Here is an 18701-nt window from a genome sequence, read left to right as displayed (position 1 = left end):
GGATGAATACATAAACTAGCCTGGGGAAGACACAAATGCAACAATGGTCTGAGTCGAGTCAAACTGTGCGGGAGCAGAAAAGTCTTGAGAACAGCATCACGCATGCAGATGGTATCTTAGGCTACTCCTGACACTGCAGAAGTCACCAGAGTACAAGCTTTCACCATCAGCAAACCAGTGGGTTTTCTTTCTGCAACTGTTTTCAGAGCGGTCACCTCCTTCGATGCTCAGTATGGAGCTTCAGGGCACCAGGGCTGCGGTCCATGATGCCCAGGAGGCCTTGCGGGTGTAACTCGGGGCACGCACGTACTAGGTATATGGTCGACCACCTGAGCTCTCCTCCCCGACCCCGTTCTGGTGGTTCTCAAAGGGTGTCTGGCGGGGTCTCAGCGAGGGCTGCAGAAAGACATGTCTCGGGGATGACAACAGGGAGGGTGTTGGAGAGAAGCAGGCTCAGGGGACATGGGTTCGGACTTTCTGGAACCTCCTGAACTCCAGCAGATTTTCAATTATTTTTTCATGTGGGGGACCCCTGAGGCTTCATTAACAAAACAAAACCAAAAAAGATCTTTCTACTTAAGAGAATGAAGAACAACAAAATGCCCTATGCAGACAGGGCAGAGGCCCAGGGAGAGCCCCTGAGGACCTTCAGCGCAACCCAGGAGCATCTGGGCAGATGTCCAGAGTCAGGGCAGCAGCAGATGGGAGGGGCAGGAGCAGGCCAGCGCAAGCCACAGAGCAAAGGGCAGCGCGGAGGGCCTTCACTCTGCCATTCGAGTTCCATATGTCGGGGTATGCTGTGACCCTTCTCCAGTGCCCGTCCCCACAAATGAACCAGGTCCTTAGTGCCTGCTGAGGGACCATATTCCCAACTAGTTTAAGTCGGGACCCAGTGTTTACACTGCTAAGGAGACACTCTCCAAAGATGATTCCAGTCTAGTGCTAAACATTAAAACATCTTTGTTCGCAAATGGCTTTTAAACGTGTGAAAAGCAGCTCAACCTTCCACTTAATGCAAATTAAATGACAATAAGGTGCTATTTTTCTCCTATTGGATCAGCGAAGATCAAAAAGCTGGGTAATAATACAGCATGGGCGAGGGCACGCAGAATTGGCACTCTCTTACATCGCTGATGGGAGTTTAAATTGGTACCTCTTTGGAGAGCAATTTGATACTCCCTATCAAAAATTTAAATGCATTACCCTCTGAGCATGCATCTCTCTCGGGAATTTACCCCAATTGACAGACTCGTTCAAAACGACCCACAAAACTCACTGTTGCGTCCTTTATTTTTGTGGTGGCAAAATACCAGGAAGCACCGAGGTGCCCACCACCACAGGGACTGCCTAAATAAATCATGGCGCAGTCACATCACGGAGTGTTACACAGCCACCAGGAGCAGCGTGCCAGTCCTCCACGCGGGGAACGCAGTACCGACGCCAAGAGCTTAGGGACGTGGGGCAGCTGTTTTCTCCTTTCCAACCTGCCCTACATTTTTCTAAGGAATGATCCGCCAAGTCCTGGCGGGCGCATCCCAGGACCCGACTGGCGACGCGTACCCTCGCTTGTGCTACCAGATGCGTGTGAAGCATGCATGTTTACGGAATCTCAGCTTCTGGAAGCACGTCCTCTGACACCGCACTGCCAAGTCCACCTTGGAACTGGCCGCCACGGGAGCAGAGGGCCCCGAGGGCGGAGTTAACGCCCAGTACACAGGGGTCCCGGGCTCCCTCTTTGGAACTTCTATGGCCTCCCCGAGCATCACAAGGTACTCTCTCCTCCCCACAAATACCCAACCCCCAAGCAAGGGTGGCCATGAGTCAGCCAGTTCAGTGACGAGTACAGACTCCAGCACCCAGCGTTAGCTGGGTTGGTAGGTGAGTGCTCACCCCAGCATGGTCCCCCTTCCCGCTCACAATGCAAGAGCATTCTGGGGTAGCTCCAAATGCTCACAAAACCTACCCCATAATCTCCCCCCACCCCAACTATGTGCTCAAGTCAATCTCAACCATCTCATTTTCCTCTCCACTATAGATGCTTATACCTCAATAAATGGGCTGGAGCGGGTAGGGCATTTGCCTTGCACGCGGCCGACCCAGGTTCGATTCCCAGCATTCCATATGGTCCCCTGAGCACTGCTGGGGGTAATTCCTGAGTGAGGAGTGACTCCTGTGCATCTCCAGGTGTGACCCAAAAAGCAAAAAAAGCAAAAAAGAAAAATGAGGGGCTGGAGCAATAGTCCAGTGGGCAGGGCATTTGCATGTGTTAGATCCAGGTTGGACCCCAGCACCATATATGGTCCCTGAGCCCACCAGGAGTGATGCCTGAGTGCAGAGCCAGGAGTAAGCCCTGAGCACTGTCGGGTGTGACCCCACCCCACCACCCCTTTTCTCCCTGCATAAGTATTATTCATGATTTCCAGTTTTGGGATAACCCAAGACATGCCATACCAGGGAATTCACTGTTCAAACCCAAGCTGAGATCTCTCTTGAAAGGAAATATCAGACAGGCCCCTCTTAATGCAGTTCCTCCTCTCAAGCCCAAACAGGGTCTGGTACTGCCGAGCACCTGAGGGTGGACCCTCGTCCCAACTCTCTGAGCACCGTGTCAGTCTCCGGGGCTGCGACTCAGCTGGGCAGTGCCAGGGAGCCTCCCACCCAGGACGGCTGTGGCCAACATGGTACGCAGCTTTCAGGAGGTCGCCAAGTCAGACTGTCCCAGGGTCCACAGGCCGTGGGGTGCTTTCTCTCCCACGAGCCCCCTCATCTCATCTCCCTCCACAAAGACCTCGCCTCCATTCCCCACAGTCCTCGCACCCTTTCTGCCTTCCTGCCTTTGCACGTGCTGTTTTCTTTGCCTGGTCCTTCTTCAGAATCATAAAAAAAAAGGAAGAAAAAGAAAAAATCAGGGGTGTCAGCCATCAGTGCTGAGGGACTTCTCCTCATCCTTCAGGCCTCAGAGGAGCGTCACTGTCTCCAGGAGGCCCTCAGACCACCCCGCTGGGCGCAGGTGTCCTCCTGCGTTAGACCCTCTGTTTCCATGGCTGCCTGTGATTTTGTTTTATTGTTTTTGTTTTTTGGATCACACCTGGTGATGCACAGGGGTTACTCCTGGCTCATGAACTCAGGAATTACTCCTGGCGGCGCTCGGGGGACCATATGGGATGCTGGGAATTGAACCCGGGTCAACCACGTGCAAGGCAAATGTCCTACCCGCTGTGCTATGGCTCCAGCCCCCTGCCTGTGATTTTAGACTCTCAAGAAACTGGCTTATGGATGTGCTGATGGGGTTGTCATTTCTCCTGCGGTAGTGGGAGGCTCCCTGAGTTTATCCATCTTGTTCATGGTCCCCTCTGCTTTGCTTAGCAACACGTCTCACATGGGGCAGGTCCTCTTCACTATGCAGAGGGCTGTTCCTGCTCCAGTCACCTCCTCCGGGAAGGCGGTTCAGGGTTCCCTGGTCTTCCCAGCCATCTCTGCAGCCTGGAGGTGAGGGATTAGTGGTGCTAGAATATACCGGAGAGAGGCTCTTTAGAAGACAAAAGGAACCCTGGCAGGTGGGGCATCACTCTTTTCATTCAAAGACTGACAGCAGTTTAGGTATTCTCTTTCTTACAGTCCAAGATTTTCCACTTTAATGGTGGCTAACACCTCTAATAGATATCCAAAAGGATTAAAGGCAAGAAGATAATGTCAGACTATTGTCTGAGTTTTAAAGGCAGTTTCTAGGGGCCAGCAGACAGGGCAGCTTGCCTTGCAGGTGGCCAAACCTGGCAGCTCACAGTCTCTGGGGCAGTGCCAGGAGTGATTCCTGAGCACAGAGCCAGGAATCAGAGTAACCCCTGAGCACTGCCAGGTGTGGCCCTCAAACCAAAATAAATAAAGGCATTTTTGGGGCTGGTGCATAGCATTGTGGGTAGGGCGTTTACCTTGCACGCGGCTGACTCAGGTTCAATTCCCAGCATCCCATATGGCCTCCCGAGCACCACCAGGAGTAATTCCTGAGTGCATGAGCCAGGAGTAACCCTTGTGCATCGCTGGGTATGACCCAAAAAGAAAAAAAAAAAGGCAGTTTCTAGACCTGTTATTTGAGAGATGACCGTCACTAGCCACATGTGCTATTAAAATTAAAAATTCAATTCCTCATCTACAGTAGATCAGACAGAAAGTTTTCTTGGACAGCACTCTTCCGGAGTATTGGTGGGCTGAATAATCAATGCTATTCCTATTTTCCATGACCCTACAGAGAGTTCCCGGAGGGCTGTCAAAAGCAGTTAGGGTAGACTGGAAAGAACAAAACTGTTCTAAATCCTGACATCAAGCAAGACTGTTATTGAGACCCAGGCTAAAAAAAGGATCCTAATGAGCCTTAGTTTCCCTCCCTGTTTAAAAAAAGTTTCTATTTTATTTACAGGTTTTAGATCCCTGACATAGATCAGGAATTCAATGTCCACTGTCCACTGTCCTCCCGTTGTTCATCGATTTTCTCGAGCGGGCCCAGAACGTCTCCATTGTGAGACTTTGTTGTTACTGTGTTTGGCATATCGAATACGTCACGGGTAGCTTGCCAGGCTCTGCCGTGCGGGCGAGATACTCTCGGTAGCTTGCCGGGTTCTCCGAGAGGGGCGGAGGAATCGAACTCGAGTTGGCCATGTTGGCTGCGTGCAAGGCAAACGCCCTACCGCTGTGCTATCGCTCCAGCCCAGGAATTCAATACATGGCAGAATTTGATCACTTGATCACTTGACTTCCTGTTAATCGTCCATTTGCTTGAGTGGGCGCCAGTAACGTGGCAGAATTTAAAAACAAAAAACAAAAAAACAACAAAAAAAGGGGAAACCCTCCCTTGCATAGGAATGATTCAAATAATGTCCTACACTTTTTTTTTTTGCTTTTTTTGGGTCACACCCAGCGATGCTCAGGGGTTACTCCTGGCTTTGCACTCAGGAATCACTCCTGGTGGTGCTCGGGGGACCATATGGGATGCCGGGGATTGAATCTGGGTTGGCTGCATGCAAGGCAAATGCCCCACCCGCTGTACTATGACTCCAGCTCAAAAACATTTTTATAAAGGCTAGGCAACCAAGGATACTAGTCCGTCTGTGACCCCCCCTCCCCCCAAGAGAGCGGCGCTCAGCGTACCTAATGCCGCCAGCAGGGCGTGGAGGACGCCGACAAAGGAAGCCGCTCTCTTATCGTAAAACTGGTCCAGGGTGGCCAAGACGTCCTGCACCACGTCTGCCACCAAAGGGAGCAGGCTGGCATCGGAGTTCCGCAGCATGACTTCCAAGACCTTGGGGGTCTGGGGGTGCAGGGACAGGTGACGCAGATTCAAGGAGATGCCGTTCACCAGGTAGTCCGAGTTCTGGTTGATCAGGTGCTGCAGGGAGTCGTAGCCGCAAGCCTGACAGATGTCCAGCATGGCGCTGGTCGCGGCCTGGCTGATGAGCAAGGCCTGGTCTCCGGCCTTCTCCAGCACCGGGTAGAGGGCCGACACCAACAGCAGGCGGAAGTCCCCTCCCAGCGCGTACGCGAAGTGACCGATTCCTTCCAGCTGGATGCAGATCTGCCAGATGTTGCTGTTCATGGTGCAGACTGTGGGGCCGGGCTTTGAGACGGCGGGCAGAGGGGCCACTTGGCAGGTGTGGGCAGCAGCGGTCAGGGCCTGGGGGCCGCCCTGCTTCCTCACGAGCTCCTCTCCCGTCTCCTCCGCCTCCACACAGGTGACCAGATACCAGTTTTCCCGGCTCAAGTACTCTTCGAGGACCGACGTCACGATGCCGCGCAGGTCCTCGGCGCTGGTTTTCACGTGCTGCTCGTGGGGCTCGTCCACCTCCAGCCCCGCGGCCCCGATCACCAGCTCGTTAAGGATCATGGCCGCTTGCTTGCGGTGAGCCGCAGACTCCTGGTACAGGTCCAGGAAGTGGTCCACCAGCAAGTAGAGGTTCCCATAGAAACCGAGGAGCCGACAGACCTGCCGCAGGAGCAGGAAGACCCTCTCGTCCGTGAAGAAGCGGAAGTATCGCCTCTGCATGCGGTTCCAGGGCCGGCTGGCGGAGGTCTCCGGGGACGCGCTCAGATGGCCCGGGTCCCAGTGCCGCGCCTCCACGATTTTGATGTCCGCCACATCTAACTCCAGAACCTGGATGAGCGCGCGGGAGAGGCGCTGCAGGTGGGCCCCGGAGTTAAGGACGAAGTCCACTTTCGGGCCCAAGAGCTTCAGGTAACCGAGCAGCAAGGAGAGGGTGGAGAATTTGCCCTGGTCGTCGACGGAGTTCATGAGGCGGGGCAGAGACGTGGCGAGCGAATGCAGGTTCTCGGCCAGGACGTCGGCCAGGGCCCGGCTGCCCGCCACGACCTGCTGCTCTGCAAAGCGTCGCAGAACTTGACTGCACCGGGTTTGGACTTCGGGGCTCTCGTCGTTGACGAGACCCACCAAGGCCTTCAGGAGGGGCCCCGCGGACTCGAGCAGCGACCGGCTGCACTTCAGGAGGAGGGTCTCCACCAGGTCCACGAGCTCCAGCCGCACCCGCCAGTGCGGGTGGACGGAAACGGCCTCGGCGATCTTCTTGATGAGGACGGTCAACTTGGCGCCGGTGCTCTTGACCCAGTCCTCGGCCCGGTGGACCATCAGCTCGGCCACCCGGGGCTCCACGGCCGGCTTGGCGTGGACCTTGGGGGTCCTGCCGAGCTGGGCGTCGGCCACAACGAAGCTCACTGTCTTGTAGAAGATGTTGAGGGCGGACACGACGATGCCGTGCCCTTGCTTGAAGTCGCCGAGGATGATCCGGGTGAGGGCGGTGGAGATTCCCGGTAAGAAAGAGGCGAACAAGTCCCCCAGCTGCTGCTCCTCCTCCGGCCCTTCCCAGGCCCTCGGGTGGTCCGGGCAGCTGCACTGCAGGAGCAGCACCTGCAAGCACCTCAGGGCCGCCTTTTTAATCTGCTTGGACTTCTCCTGCTCGGCCAGGTCCAGGAGCAAGGACACGGCGAAGCCTAAACGAGGCAGGACGGCGGGCTCGTAAAACGCCAGGATGACGTCCCCGTAGGCCGAGTGCATCAAGGTGCCGAGGGCCTCGACCACCGCGAGCTTCAGCTCCTCGGACACGGCTGCGGGCTTCTGGGCGCTGGGCGAGTACAGGCAGGCCGAGAGCTCCGAGAAGAGCTCCCGGAGCAGCTCGCGCTCCCTCACGCACGTGGCGGCCAGCACGAAGGTGAGGCACTCCACCACGCTCTGCACCAGGCGCTCTCGCTTGGGGCCCGGCGTCTTCAGGGCGAAGCGCAGGGGGAAGAGCACGTACTGCTGGAGCTCCTGCAGGGCCGAGTCGCTCACGGCCCGCAGCTGCGCCCGCAGCTGCGCCACGTTCTCCACCGTCTGCGCCTTCGTGAGCTGCACGCAGACGGGACGCAGGGCCCCGAAGGCCTCCTCGGGCGTGTCGAACACGGCCATGGGGCCGGCTCCGGCCGCTCGGCCTGCGGGCTGCGGGAGGAAGGAAGGAAGAGGGTTAGAGCGCAGATGGCGCGACTTTGCGCCCACTCGCCGGACAGGTGCGGCGGGCAGGGGGCGGAGAGGGTCCCGGCATGAGGGAGCCCCCGGGAGAGCGAGGGTGTGAGGAGCAGGGGCCACGCAGGCTGTGAGGCAGGAAACGCCCGCTGTCTGAGTGCGAGTGGGGGGCTTGGGGAGAGAGTGCGCCCGTGGGAGGGCCAGGATGGGTGTCACCGGGGGTCATTCCAAGGGGTGAAGATCTCAGCCTGGGCCAGTGAGATAGTCCCAGAGGGTCTGTCTTTTTACCGGAGGGATGACACACGTCGAGTAAAATGTACAGCACTTGGATGTAGGCAGAGACCTTGTAAGTACTAGCCACCCCGGTTCTCAGGCGTTGCCCCCAGCCCTATGTGCCGGGGCCTTCCGGACAGATGACTGAGAAAGGATCTGTCGGCTGCCTCCCCTGCTCCCAGTCCAGAGGACTCATCACCGTCACCATGGGGGCGACAGGCAGGGCTGCCTGGGGAGTGTGGCAAGACCCGCTCAGCTTCCTAGTGCCACCTTGCAGAGCACCAAGGCTGGCCTGAAGGAGAGGGAGAGTGCCACCTTCCTGCGGGTGTCTAGATGAGATCATTTGTCTTCGGTCTCTGAGGAAGCAGGGAAGGGAGGAAGCCTGTGTGTTCTGCTGTATAGTGAGTGTCAGGGAAGGCAGGGCCTGTGGCCAGAGACCCTGGCCGCCCACTTACTGACGATGCTCTCAGGCCACGAAGCCATGAATGCTTAAGGTACCTTAAGCAGTAGTTGGCCTTACATAGTTGGAGCAACAGAAGGAAAGATCATCCTTCAGGGGCCAGAGAGCGACCTGGAGCTGCCTCTGAGGTGGCACATCGATGAACAGAACTACCTGAACAGACAAGAATTGAAAAACAGTCCTCGGACCAATAACGACATTCAATTATAAGCCAAAAGACAGTTCTTTGGTTTCTGATCCATATTCAGAAGTGATCAGGGCTTAATTCTGGCTCAGTGCTCAAAAATCACTCCTGGTGGGGTTCCGGGGATAAGCCTAGGTCAGCTGTGTGCAAGACCAGGGCTTACATGATGGACTATCTCGCCAGTCCCAAAGTGTACTTCCTAGAGTATCTTATTAGAGCCACTGTCACTGTCACTGTCCTTGAGCGGGTCCAGTAACATTGTGAGACTTATCGTTACTGTGCCTCATTCTATTAGGCATGTCTAATCAAACAGTTATCAGATATTCCTTCGAGTATTTAATTTCATTTGGGGCACCCAGTAATGATCAGGGGTCACTCCTGGCTCAGTGCTGAAGTCACTCCCAGCTATGTTGGGGGGTCAAGTGCTGGTGAATGAACACAGACCTCCCACACGGAAAGCATCTTGAACCATCTTCCTGGACCTTCATATATTTTAAAACAGAAGCAAAAAAGCTCAGTTGTTGAAAAAAAAAATTTTTTTTGGCAGGGAGTGGGAGGGTGTATACCCAGTGTTGCTCACTGCTTCCTCCTGGCTCTGTACGCACTCTTGAAGGCTGCGTGTGCTGCTGGGGATGGTACCAAGTCAACTGTGCACAAGGCAAGCACACTACCCGCTGTGCCGTCTCTCTGGTGAAATTATTTTTGTTAAAAGATGTTTTTTGAAGCACATGAGAAAATGCTCTACATCATTAATCATCAGGGAGATGCAGATCAAAACCACAATGAGATACCATCTCACACCTCAGAGACTGGCCCACACTGAAAAGAACAAAAGCAACCGATGCTGGCACGGATGTGGCGAGAAAGGGACACTCCTTCACTGTTGGTGGGAATGCCGACTGGTTCAGCCCTTCTGGAAAACAGTATGGACGTTCCTCAAAAAATTAGAAATTGACCTCCCATTTGACCCAGCAATACCACTCCTGGGAATATATCCCAGAGAGGCAAAAAAGTATAGTCGAAGTGACATTTGCACTTGTTTGTTCATTGCAGCACTGTTTACAATAGCCAGAATCTGGAAGAAACCTGAATGCCCACGAACAGATGACTGGTTAAAGAAACTTTGGTACATCTACACAATGGAGTACTATGTAGCTGTTAGAAAAGATGAAGTCATGAAATTTACATACAAGTGGTACAACATGGAAAGTATCATGCTAAGCGAAATGAGTCAGAAAGAGCGGGATAGACACAGAAAGACTGCATTCATCTGGGGGATATAAAGTAACAAAGTATGAGATTAATACCCAAGAATAGCTGAGATCAGCACGAGGAGGATTACTCCATAGCTTAGAGGCCAGCGGGGCATTCTAGGGGAAAGGGCAGCTCAGATAGAGAAGGGAGCACCAAATAAAGGGTGTTTGGAGGATCCTCCCAGGAGGGGAGATGCATATTGAAAGTAGACTATGGACTGAACATGTTTGCCACTCAATGCCTCTTTTGCAGACCACAACACCCAAAAGAAGAGAGAGAACACAAGGGATTGCCCTGCCACAGAGGCAGGGTGGGATGGGGGGATGGGGGTGGGGGGGATATTATCCATGGTGGTGGAAAATGGGCACTGGTGGAGGGATGGGTATTTGATCATTGTATAATCGAAACCCAAGCACAAAAAATTGTAAATCTACAACTGTACCTCATGGTGTTTCACTAATAATAAAAAAAAAAAAGAAAAAAAGAAAAAAAAAGATTTTTTGGGGGGGTGGGGGGGCTGGAGCAATAGCACAGGGGGTAGGGTGTTTGTCTTGCACGCGGCCGACCTGGGTTCGATTCCCAGCATCCCATAGGGTTCCCTGAGCACCGCCAGGGGTAATTCCTGAGTGCAGCGCCAGGAGTAACCCCTGAGCATCACCAGGTGTGACCCAAAAAGCAAAAAAAAAAAAAAAAAAAAAAAAAAAAGTTTGGGGCCAGGGGTGAGGGCTTGGGGCTTCCTGAGTGGCCAGGTAATCACTGGCATCGCAGGCCCGACCAGTGCTTCATCCTCAGGTCTCACACGCAGCCTCTGTCCTGGCTGGCTGAGAATCACTGGGAGGGGGGCGTCCCTGGACCCCGTGAGCCCCACTAGGCAGCACTGCCAAGATCCATTAACAGTCTGGAAGATGAAGCAGAGCTATCTCCAAGAGACACACACCCTGTGAGACTGGCTGGGAAAATCAACATGAAACCTGCTGGAATCCTGGAAGGAGAAAAAGGAGCCAGACGGAGACACTAAAGCAAAGCAAAACAAAACAAAACCTAGACTTTTTCCTGAGCTGCAAACAGGCTTCTTTGAAGAGAACGAAGAATGAACAATACACACCGCATTCTATTCCTCAGCACTAAAGGGGAAAAAACGCAAACAAACCACTCTGAAGTTTTCAGGAGAAAACAGCTAATGACAAAGTAAGGGAAAACGAGCCTGGCTGTGAACTGTTCATTTCCAACAACAGAGAGCAGACGACGGAATCACCTTCTTGAGACTTCACAGACACAGCGTTCCCCAGACTGCTAGATGGCCAAGGTGTCTGAGTGGACAAAACCAAGGAAGAGAGGAAGATGCTCAAGAACGGGCTCCTTTCAAACAACGAAACTCAAAACTAGGGAAATGAGTGAAAAAGGAAGTCTTTCTTCTTTAAGTCATGGGAAACTGGTTTCAAATCAAAAGTTTAGGTGTGTCTGGAGCGAGAGCTTGGTGGGCTGAGTGTGTGCACTGCATGAGCGGGGGATGTGCAGCATGTGCCGGGTCATTCCAGACGCTGCATGGCCCAACGGGCACTGCTGGGAAGGAGCTGGAAGCACAGAGCTGGGAGCACAGAGCTGGGAGCACAGAGTTGGGTGCAGCTCCCGGCACTAGTGGGTTGTGGATCATAAACCAAGAAAAAAAAAGAAAAAAACTTCTGTGGAAGCTGAACATGAAACACAGATAAAACCAGACAGTCTCTGCTTAAATAAAGCTGGGATGAGACAATGAACTTGTGGCTCTGAGCCTCTCCTTTACCTTGAGTTTCTTTTTGGCTTTTCGTGCCACACCCAATGATGCACAGGGGTTACTCCTGGCTCGGCACCAGGAATTACTCCTGCTGGCGCTTAGGGGGCCATATGGGATGCTGGGGAACTGAACCTGGGACGGCCATGTGCAAGGCAAATGCCCTACCCGCTGTGTTATCGCTCCAGGCCCTTGAGTTTCAAGGAGGCCGAGTGGGGTCCCCTGAACTACGTTCCAGATTCCGTGGTAAAGATTATCGAACAAACCATAACACCCAAAGGGAGAGAGTGAGTGAGAGGGAATGTGCTTGCCACAGAGGCACGGGGTAGGAAGGGGTGAGGGTGGCGGGAGGGGTACTGGGAACATTGGTGGTGGAGGATGGGCACTGGAGGAAGGATGAGTATTCGATCACTGAATGACTGAAATGTAATCATGAAAGTTTGTAGGTCTGTAACTGTATCTCAATGATTCATTAAAAAAATAAATAAATAAAAAACAAAAAAAAAATGGTCAAACAACTAAGGAAGAGGCACCGTGTCTGACTGGGATCTGCTGCCTTTCTCCTTCCCCTCGGAGGCTCAGGGGTTTCAGCTGAGCCCGAGACCTTCGCATCTCTGCTTGCTTCCACCGCCCTCGACCTCCATCAACTCTGCTCCTACATCTCTCAGACCCAGCGGTGGTGGTCATGACCTACTTCCCGTCAGGCCGGTGATCCGTTCCCTCTCTGGGCCCTCTTCTTGCGTGCCTGCTGCTCGTTCTGAACCCACATTCCACCTGGAATAAACGACCTTTCTGAGACAGGAACTTCCTGCCGTTGCTCTCTGCGGCCTGCCTTCCGAGGAAGACTGCTCATGGGCCACGGAGTCGCCTCTCACGCACCCACCTCACTTCCCATCCCCAAACCAAACAATCTGCGATTCCCCTCGGCAAAGGTGGGGCCATTTCACCGCTGCCTTTGCCCAGCAGCTCCACACGTCACCACTGTACTTAGCCAGTGGTGACACTGGCTGGTGTGTCTGCTGTGCCGACTCCAGCCTTGGCAATCCCAGCCTGAGAATCTAAACAAGCACATGACAGGGACTCAGAACATCTCTATGGATGTGGCCCCCGAGCTAAATTCCAAGTCACTGTTGAGGCATCAGATACTTGTGGCCCCTTAGGCTAAAGACCAGAAGGACTTGCAGCATCTCCTGCCCCTGTGCCAGGCTGTCTTCACTGGAAGCCCCCTTGGAGGGGGGCGGGTTAAGTATCCCTCCCCGCCCCAAGCAGAGCCTCACAGCCCCAAACCTCCAGAACCCAGCCACAGCCATGCTCAAGGCCACTCTCCACACGCTCCGATGAGCCTCATGAAGGAACCGGCCTGGGCCTCCTCCCCCCAGCTCCCCAGTTTTCCAACAGTTTGGCAGTCACACCCACAAACTGCCCCCAGCGCCATGTAATCTCATCATCGGCCAAGATCCAGAGACTATAAAACAAAGCTCCCTCTGGGAGAGTGATGCAGCTTTTTCCTGGACTGAGCGGCCGCATCCTCTTATACTCTAGCCTACTGATGTGCCTACAGCAGCACACGTGTTTAGTTTTAACATATTTGCTTGTATTCTCTTATATATGGGCTTACAGGGCCCCAGAATGAAATCAACAACCTTTACAACTTTCCTTTAATTGTGGTCGGAAGATGCTTGCTGGTTCGGTGGGTGTTTGAATATTATTTGTAATGGACTATTGTGAACTACTTTATGAAAATTAAATGTGTAAAAATTGCAAAAAAAAAAAACCCACAAAGACCAGAGGGACTAGAGGGTGAGTGTCCCAGGACGGTCCAGAGTAGAATCTGGTGGGTGGTCTCCTGCTAAGGCCTTTGCTAACTCTGGACAGGAGCTCAGGATCAGGGCGTGGTTCAGCTGATGCTGATGCTGATGCTGAGGGAAGGAATGCTTCCATGGGGCTAAATGTCGAGCGTCGGCGGGAATGGAGGGGTGAAACTGCAGCCTTAAGGGACCTACATACGCCTCAAAGCCAGAGGAACAGAAGTGCGAAGTGGGAGGGGCCTGACGCCCTGGACTCACTTCTCTTCATGACATTTGCAAACCTCTGCTGCAAGGTGGGCTGAAGCGATAGCACAGTGGTAGGGTGTTGGCCTTGTGTGCAGCCAGCCGGGTTCGATTCCTCCACCCCTCTTGGAGAGCCCAGCAAGCTACCGAGAGTATCTCACCCACACGGGAAAGCCTGGCAAGCTCCCCGTGACATATTCAATATGCCAAACACAGTAACAACAAAGTCTCAAAAATGGAGACGTTACTGGGCCTGCTCGAGCAAACTGATGAGGACAGTGTTTTTTTGGTTTGCTTCGAGGTGAGCTGGTAGACTAGGGGCTAACGGAAAACTCCTGAAAGTTGCTGTTGGCCCTTCCAAACTACAGTCTTCCAAGGTCAAGGAGACAAAGACCCCAAAGTATGTGATATCGGACACGTGTGCAAGAACCACAGCCACAGTGTACAAACCCAGTGAGGAACACAACCAAGTATGTGCAACCCCCGGTCACGGCAGCAACAACAAACAGGGAAACGATGTCACGCATATTGAAAAAATGAGTTCCAGCAGGTCAGAAGATGCACATAGAAGCAGCAGTGTCCAAACTGACAGTGGCAGCAAAATGGCCGATAAAAAGAGGCTAGTGGAGGGGCCGGAGCAATAGAACAGTGGGTAGGGCGCTGTCTTGCATAGGACAAACCCGAGTTCAATCTCCGGCACCCCGTATGGCCCCCCCCCACCCCCACCAGCATCACCAGGCATGATTTCTGAGTGCAAAGTCAGGGGTAACCCCTGAGCACCACCGGTTCTGGCCCCAAACCCCAAAAGGGACAAATCAAAGAAAAACAAAGTGTGACATAACTTAGTCAAACAGCTGAAAACAAAAGAAGAAAAATCTTAATGATAGTGGAGCAAAAAGACTGACAACTAACTTCTCAATGGAAGGGATGAAATCCACAAAATAACAGAGCATCTTTATAATTCTGAAAGAAAACAATTACCAGCCTTTAATTCTACATCCTACAAAAGTACCTTTCAAAACAAAAGGTAAAATAAAGGTATTTTGGGGACAAAACTGAGGAAATTCATTGCGATTAGTGCTGTGCTCAATAAAATAAAAAGGGTACGAAAATGGGCCTAGATAGGCACACAGAAATGTAGGAAGGGGCGCAGGAGTGACAGTATAGCGGTCAGGACACTTGCTTGCACAAGGCTGACCAGGTTCCATCCTATCCCCGGAACCATGTGGCTCCCCGGAGCCTGCCAGGAGTGATCCCTGGGCTCAGAGCAGCACTGAAAGCAGCACAATCTGGTGTGGCACAAAAACAGAAACAAACCAAAAAGAAGAAAAGTCTGAAGACACCGAATAGGCGAGTATGAAAAATAAGTAAATGTACACAATAATTACCATGTCTTTTATGGCTTAGGTATATGTAAACATACACACATATGTATCACTGTATCACTGTCATCTCGCATTGTTCGTTGATACATATATGCATATATATATATATATATATCACTAAAATGTCAGACAAAATGATGCATGGAAGGCCTGGGAGGAGTGAAAGAAGTTAAATGTTCTCACAGTCTAGTAACCAGCAGAAAATTATTCTGCATTAGATTTTAACATGTCAAGAATGAAGTGAAGGGCAGGGATTCAGTGCAGGGACAGACATGGGCTTTGTATGCTTGTGGTCCTGGTTTTGATCCCCCCTCAAAAGAATGTTCAAATTTGCAGAAGAGTTCCAAAAAAGATATACACCTAACAAATTCTGAGAGCAGCTGAAGTGAGAAAAGAAATACTTTGACTTATTCAAAAGATGTTTTTTAAAAAGCAAGCAAGAAAAAAAGCCAAACTTTGTGGGTCAAATAGAAAACAATTAAAATGGCAGATGAAAGTCAAACCAGCACCGTGGTTCATTAGGGATTACATAAAGAATTTCGTTACTCCAGAGTTTCTCAGTGGTAGCATCAGTGATGTTGTTAACTATATGTTCGTTTGCTAGTGAAGGGCTCTGCTGTTAATCAGAGGGTATTTAACAGCTTATTTCGCCTCTGCTGACCAGATCCCAGTAACATTCCTACAGATCTAACAACAAAAAATGTCCCTAGAAATAGCTGAAGGTGCAAAAGTCACTTCTGGATGGAGTCACTAGAGGAGTCGAACTAGTCCCCGTCAAAACCCAGAAGAACTTTTATAAAAAATTAACCAGATAATTCTAAAACTGATACAGGAAAGCAAAACACCTGAGATATTCAAGACAATCTTTAAGATAAATGACACTGGTAAACGGTAGTGGTATAAGTTCTTACATTACGGGCTTTCAAGATTAACTATAAAAGCACAATATTTATAAATAGTGCATTGCTAGCATGAAGAAAAATTAATGGAACAACACAGAGTCTAGAAACCGCCCCCATATACACAACAGAGTGTGCAGAAACAGACTCACACATGACCAGAGGGAAGTAGGGATAGAAGGACCCTTCCAACCAGAGGGGCCATGTCACTCAGTGTCCATGAGAGAATGACTACACTCTAAATGTAAATCAATCCAACTTTGCAAAGAAAACACTGGTGTGATCCTAAAGTGGGCAAAGATTTTTTGAACAGGACTGATTAATCATTAAAAATAATAATAAAATAAAGATTAACAGGACATCAAAATACAAAAACTTCTGTTCCTGAAAAGACATGATTGAGAATGAAGAGATAACCCACAGAGTGAGAAAGATATTCTGATGAGTCTGACAAAGCACTCATATTATTAATATAAAATATCATTAGAAGACAACTGAACTGAAATGTAAAAAAGAGCCTCTGCAGATGTATCATAAAAGGCTGTCCAAATGGCTAACACATATACAGAAAGCCATCAAACTTCATTATTTAGGAAAATGAATGTTTCTGAGGGAGGGAGCATACCCAGTGGTACCAAGAATCTACTCCCAGCTTGGTGCTTGGGGTCACTCACGGCAGTGCCAGGGATCCAACCCAGGCCTTCTGGGTAGCGTTCGTAGTGACCAAGCAGGAGCCCCAGCCTGCTGAGCTCTCTCTCAGGCCGGGGAAAGTGCCATCGAAGACATTATAGACCTACTACAAAGGCCAAAGTGAAAAGGGGGCAGGGGAGGGGGGACAGAGAAAAGATATCAGGGAGGTGGCAAGGATATTAAGCAACTAGAATTCTTTAGAATTCTGCTGGTTGGAGAGTAAACTGGTAAAACTACTTAAAAACACTTTTATATAAAAAAAAAAGTAGCTTCCATTAATTTAAAGGCGTACATATATATGGTCTATGAACTAGTCACACCCCTTTTTATTTCTAGTTGCAATAAGAATGTATACATAAATTTACTGAAGCATCCTTTGGAACACACTATGTATAAGTGCCCAAATGGAAACAATCCAAATGCCCATTTATACAAGAAAGGATAAGCTGTGGTTTTCTGTCAATGGACCGCTATACAGATGAAGATTTACCACAATTAGAGATCTTCAAAAGAATGGCTCGTAGGCCCAGAAATATAAAATCCGGGTTTCTGTAAGGAAGAGAGCCTAACAAATTGCTACTCTGACTTGACTATAAAGGGCAACCACAGAGTTTTACGAGGGGGTCATGAAATCATACCTGTGTGAGAATCTGTCAATTGCAGAAGAATTCGTTAGGGAGATTTAGGGCCTTAGGAGTCAGACAGTCTATTCCTATGAAAGTCAGTCTTGAGCACTGAAAGTGGTGCTGCCAAGCTTTGATTATTTATAGAAGGGACAGCAACAGGAAATAGTACTGGGACAGGGTACTCATGCCAAGCTGATTCTCTGGGTGAGTGAGAAAAACAGCATGGAGTTCAATCCTGGCGGACAGACTGACATGGATAACGCCGGAACGACCAGTTCTTGATTGCTAAAGGCTCCCTAAACCTCTGGGAGCTCCACGCACCCTCTGGGAGGAAGTGGCCACTGAGAGCGAGGGGACCAGACCTACCATCAGTGCGCACGCCCGCAGTGGCCTGGTCCCTCCTCCCTAATTCCTGCCCTGTCACAGGGATTCCTGGGAGATCCCGACTGCTATGCCACAGAGCACTGGTGCTGAAGACAAATGGGGCCATCTGTATCGAATAATACCAGGCGATATTTTACAGACAGCAGAGGAGGTTTGAGATCACAAGACATTTATTGTGTCGGACAGGCAAGAAGTCAAGAAGGACAAACGTAAGTGGAATTTGGGGAAAAAGAATGAACATCAGGGCCCTGAGAGATAGTACAGCAGGGAGGGTACTTGCTTTGCACGTGGCTGACCCAGGTTCAATCCCCACCACCACATATGGTTCCCCTGAGTACCAACAGACTCAGAGACTATAAAACCCAGCTCCTGGAAGAGAACAGCGCAGTCTCCTGCCCCCGCGCCTGGCTGTCCTCGCCAGGGCCCCTTGGAGGGGAGCGGGTTGAGTTTTTCTCCCCGCCCCAACCAGGGCTCCGGCAGCCGAAGACCTCCAGAACAAGCCACCACCATGCTGAGACCACTCTCCGCACACATGAAGGTACTGGAAGAGGAACAAAGACACGTGGGTCCCGGGGCTGAGATCTCCAAGCCTACTTGGATCGGGGCTGAGCATCCTCCACCCAGATCCTCCAAATTCCAGTAGGCGGGGGTCACACCCACCAACTGGCCCCCTGGCACCGTGTAATCCCATCAACGGCCAAGACTCAGAGACTATAAAACCCAGCTCCCAGAAGCGCGCGGCCGCAAATTGACATCTTACCATCTCATTCCTACTTTGGACAAACTGGCAGAGTACCAAATGTAACCTGCCCACATGGCAGAGTCTGGCAAACTCCCCGTGGCATACCCAATATGCCAAATACCAGTAACAATGAAGGGTCTCATTCTCCTAACTCTGCAAGAGCCTTGAATATGGCACTTTTTCAAAAAAATTCAGGGCTAGGACGAAGGAGACGTTACTGGGGCCTGCTGGAGGCAATCAACGAATAACAGGATGGTTGTGATTGTGATTGTGATTGAGCACCAACAGATGTGATTCCTGAGAGAGAAGCTAGGAGTAAGCCCTGAGCACCCCTAGGTATTTCCCTGGCCTCTCTCCAAAACAAACAAACAAACAAACAAACTCAAAAACCCAAAACCAACAATGAACATCCGTGAGTTGGGCATGGGGCTCATAAGCCGGGCTCATGCCTAGCCTCTGGGTTCCATCCCCAGCACTGAAA

General features: G+C 51.2%; 1 protein-coding gene across 1 annotated transcript in view; it reads right to left on the bottom strand.

Moving 5' to 3' along the window:
* The window catches only part of TTI1 (TELO2 interacting protein 1), a 50507-nt gene that overhangs the window by 20988 nt on the left and 10818 nt on the right, over positions 1 to 18701 (bottom strand). The window contains exon 2 of the mRNA XM_056121213.1: positions 5143 to 7470. Coding sequence (XP_055977188.1) covers positions 5143 to 7447 — 2305 coding nt within the window. The 5' untranslated portion in view covers positions 7448 to 7470. The remainder of the gene's footprint in view (positions 1 to 5142; positions 7471 to 18701) is intronic.

Source organism: Sorex fumeus, unplaced genomic scaffold (assembly GCF_029834395.1).
Source record: "Sorex fumeus unplaced genomic scaffold, SorFum_2.1 ptg000044l, whole genome shotgun sequence".
NCBI classification, from domain to species: domain Eukaryota; kingdom Metazoa; phylum Chordata; class Mammalia; order Eulipotyphla; family Soricidae; genus Sorex; species Sorex fumeus.
The sequence above is the reverse complement of the archived record's forward strand: the minus strand, read 5'-3'. Positions and strand labels throughout refer to the sequence as shown.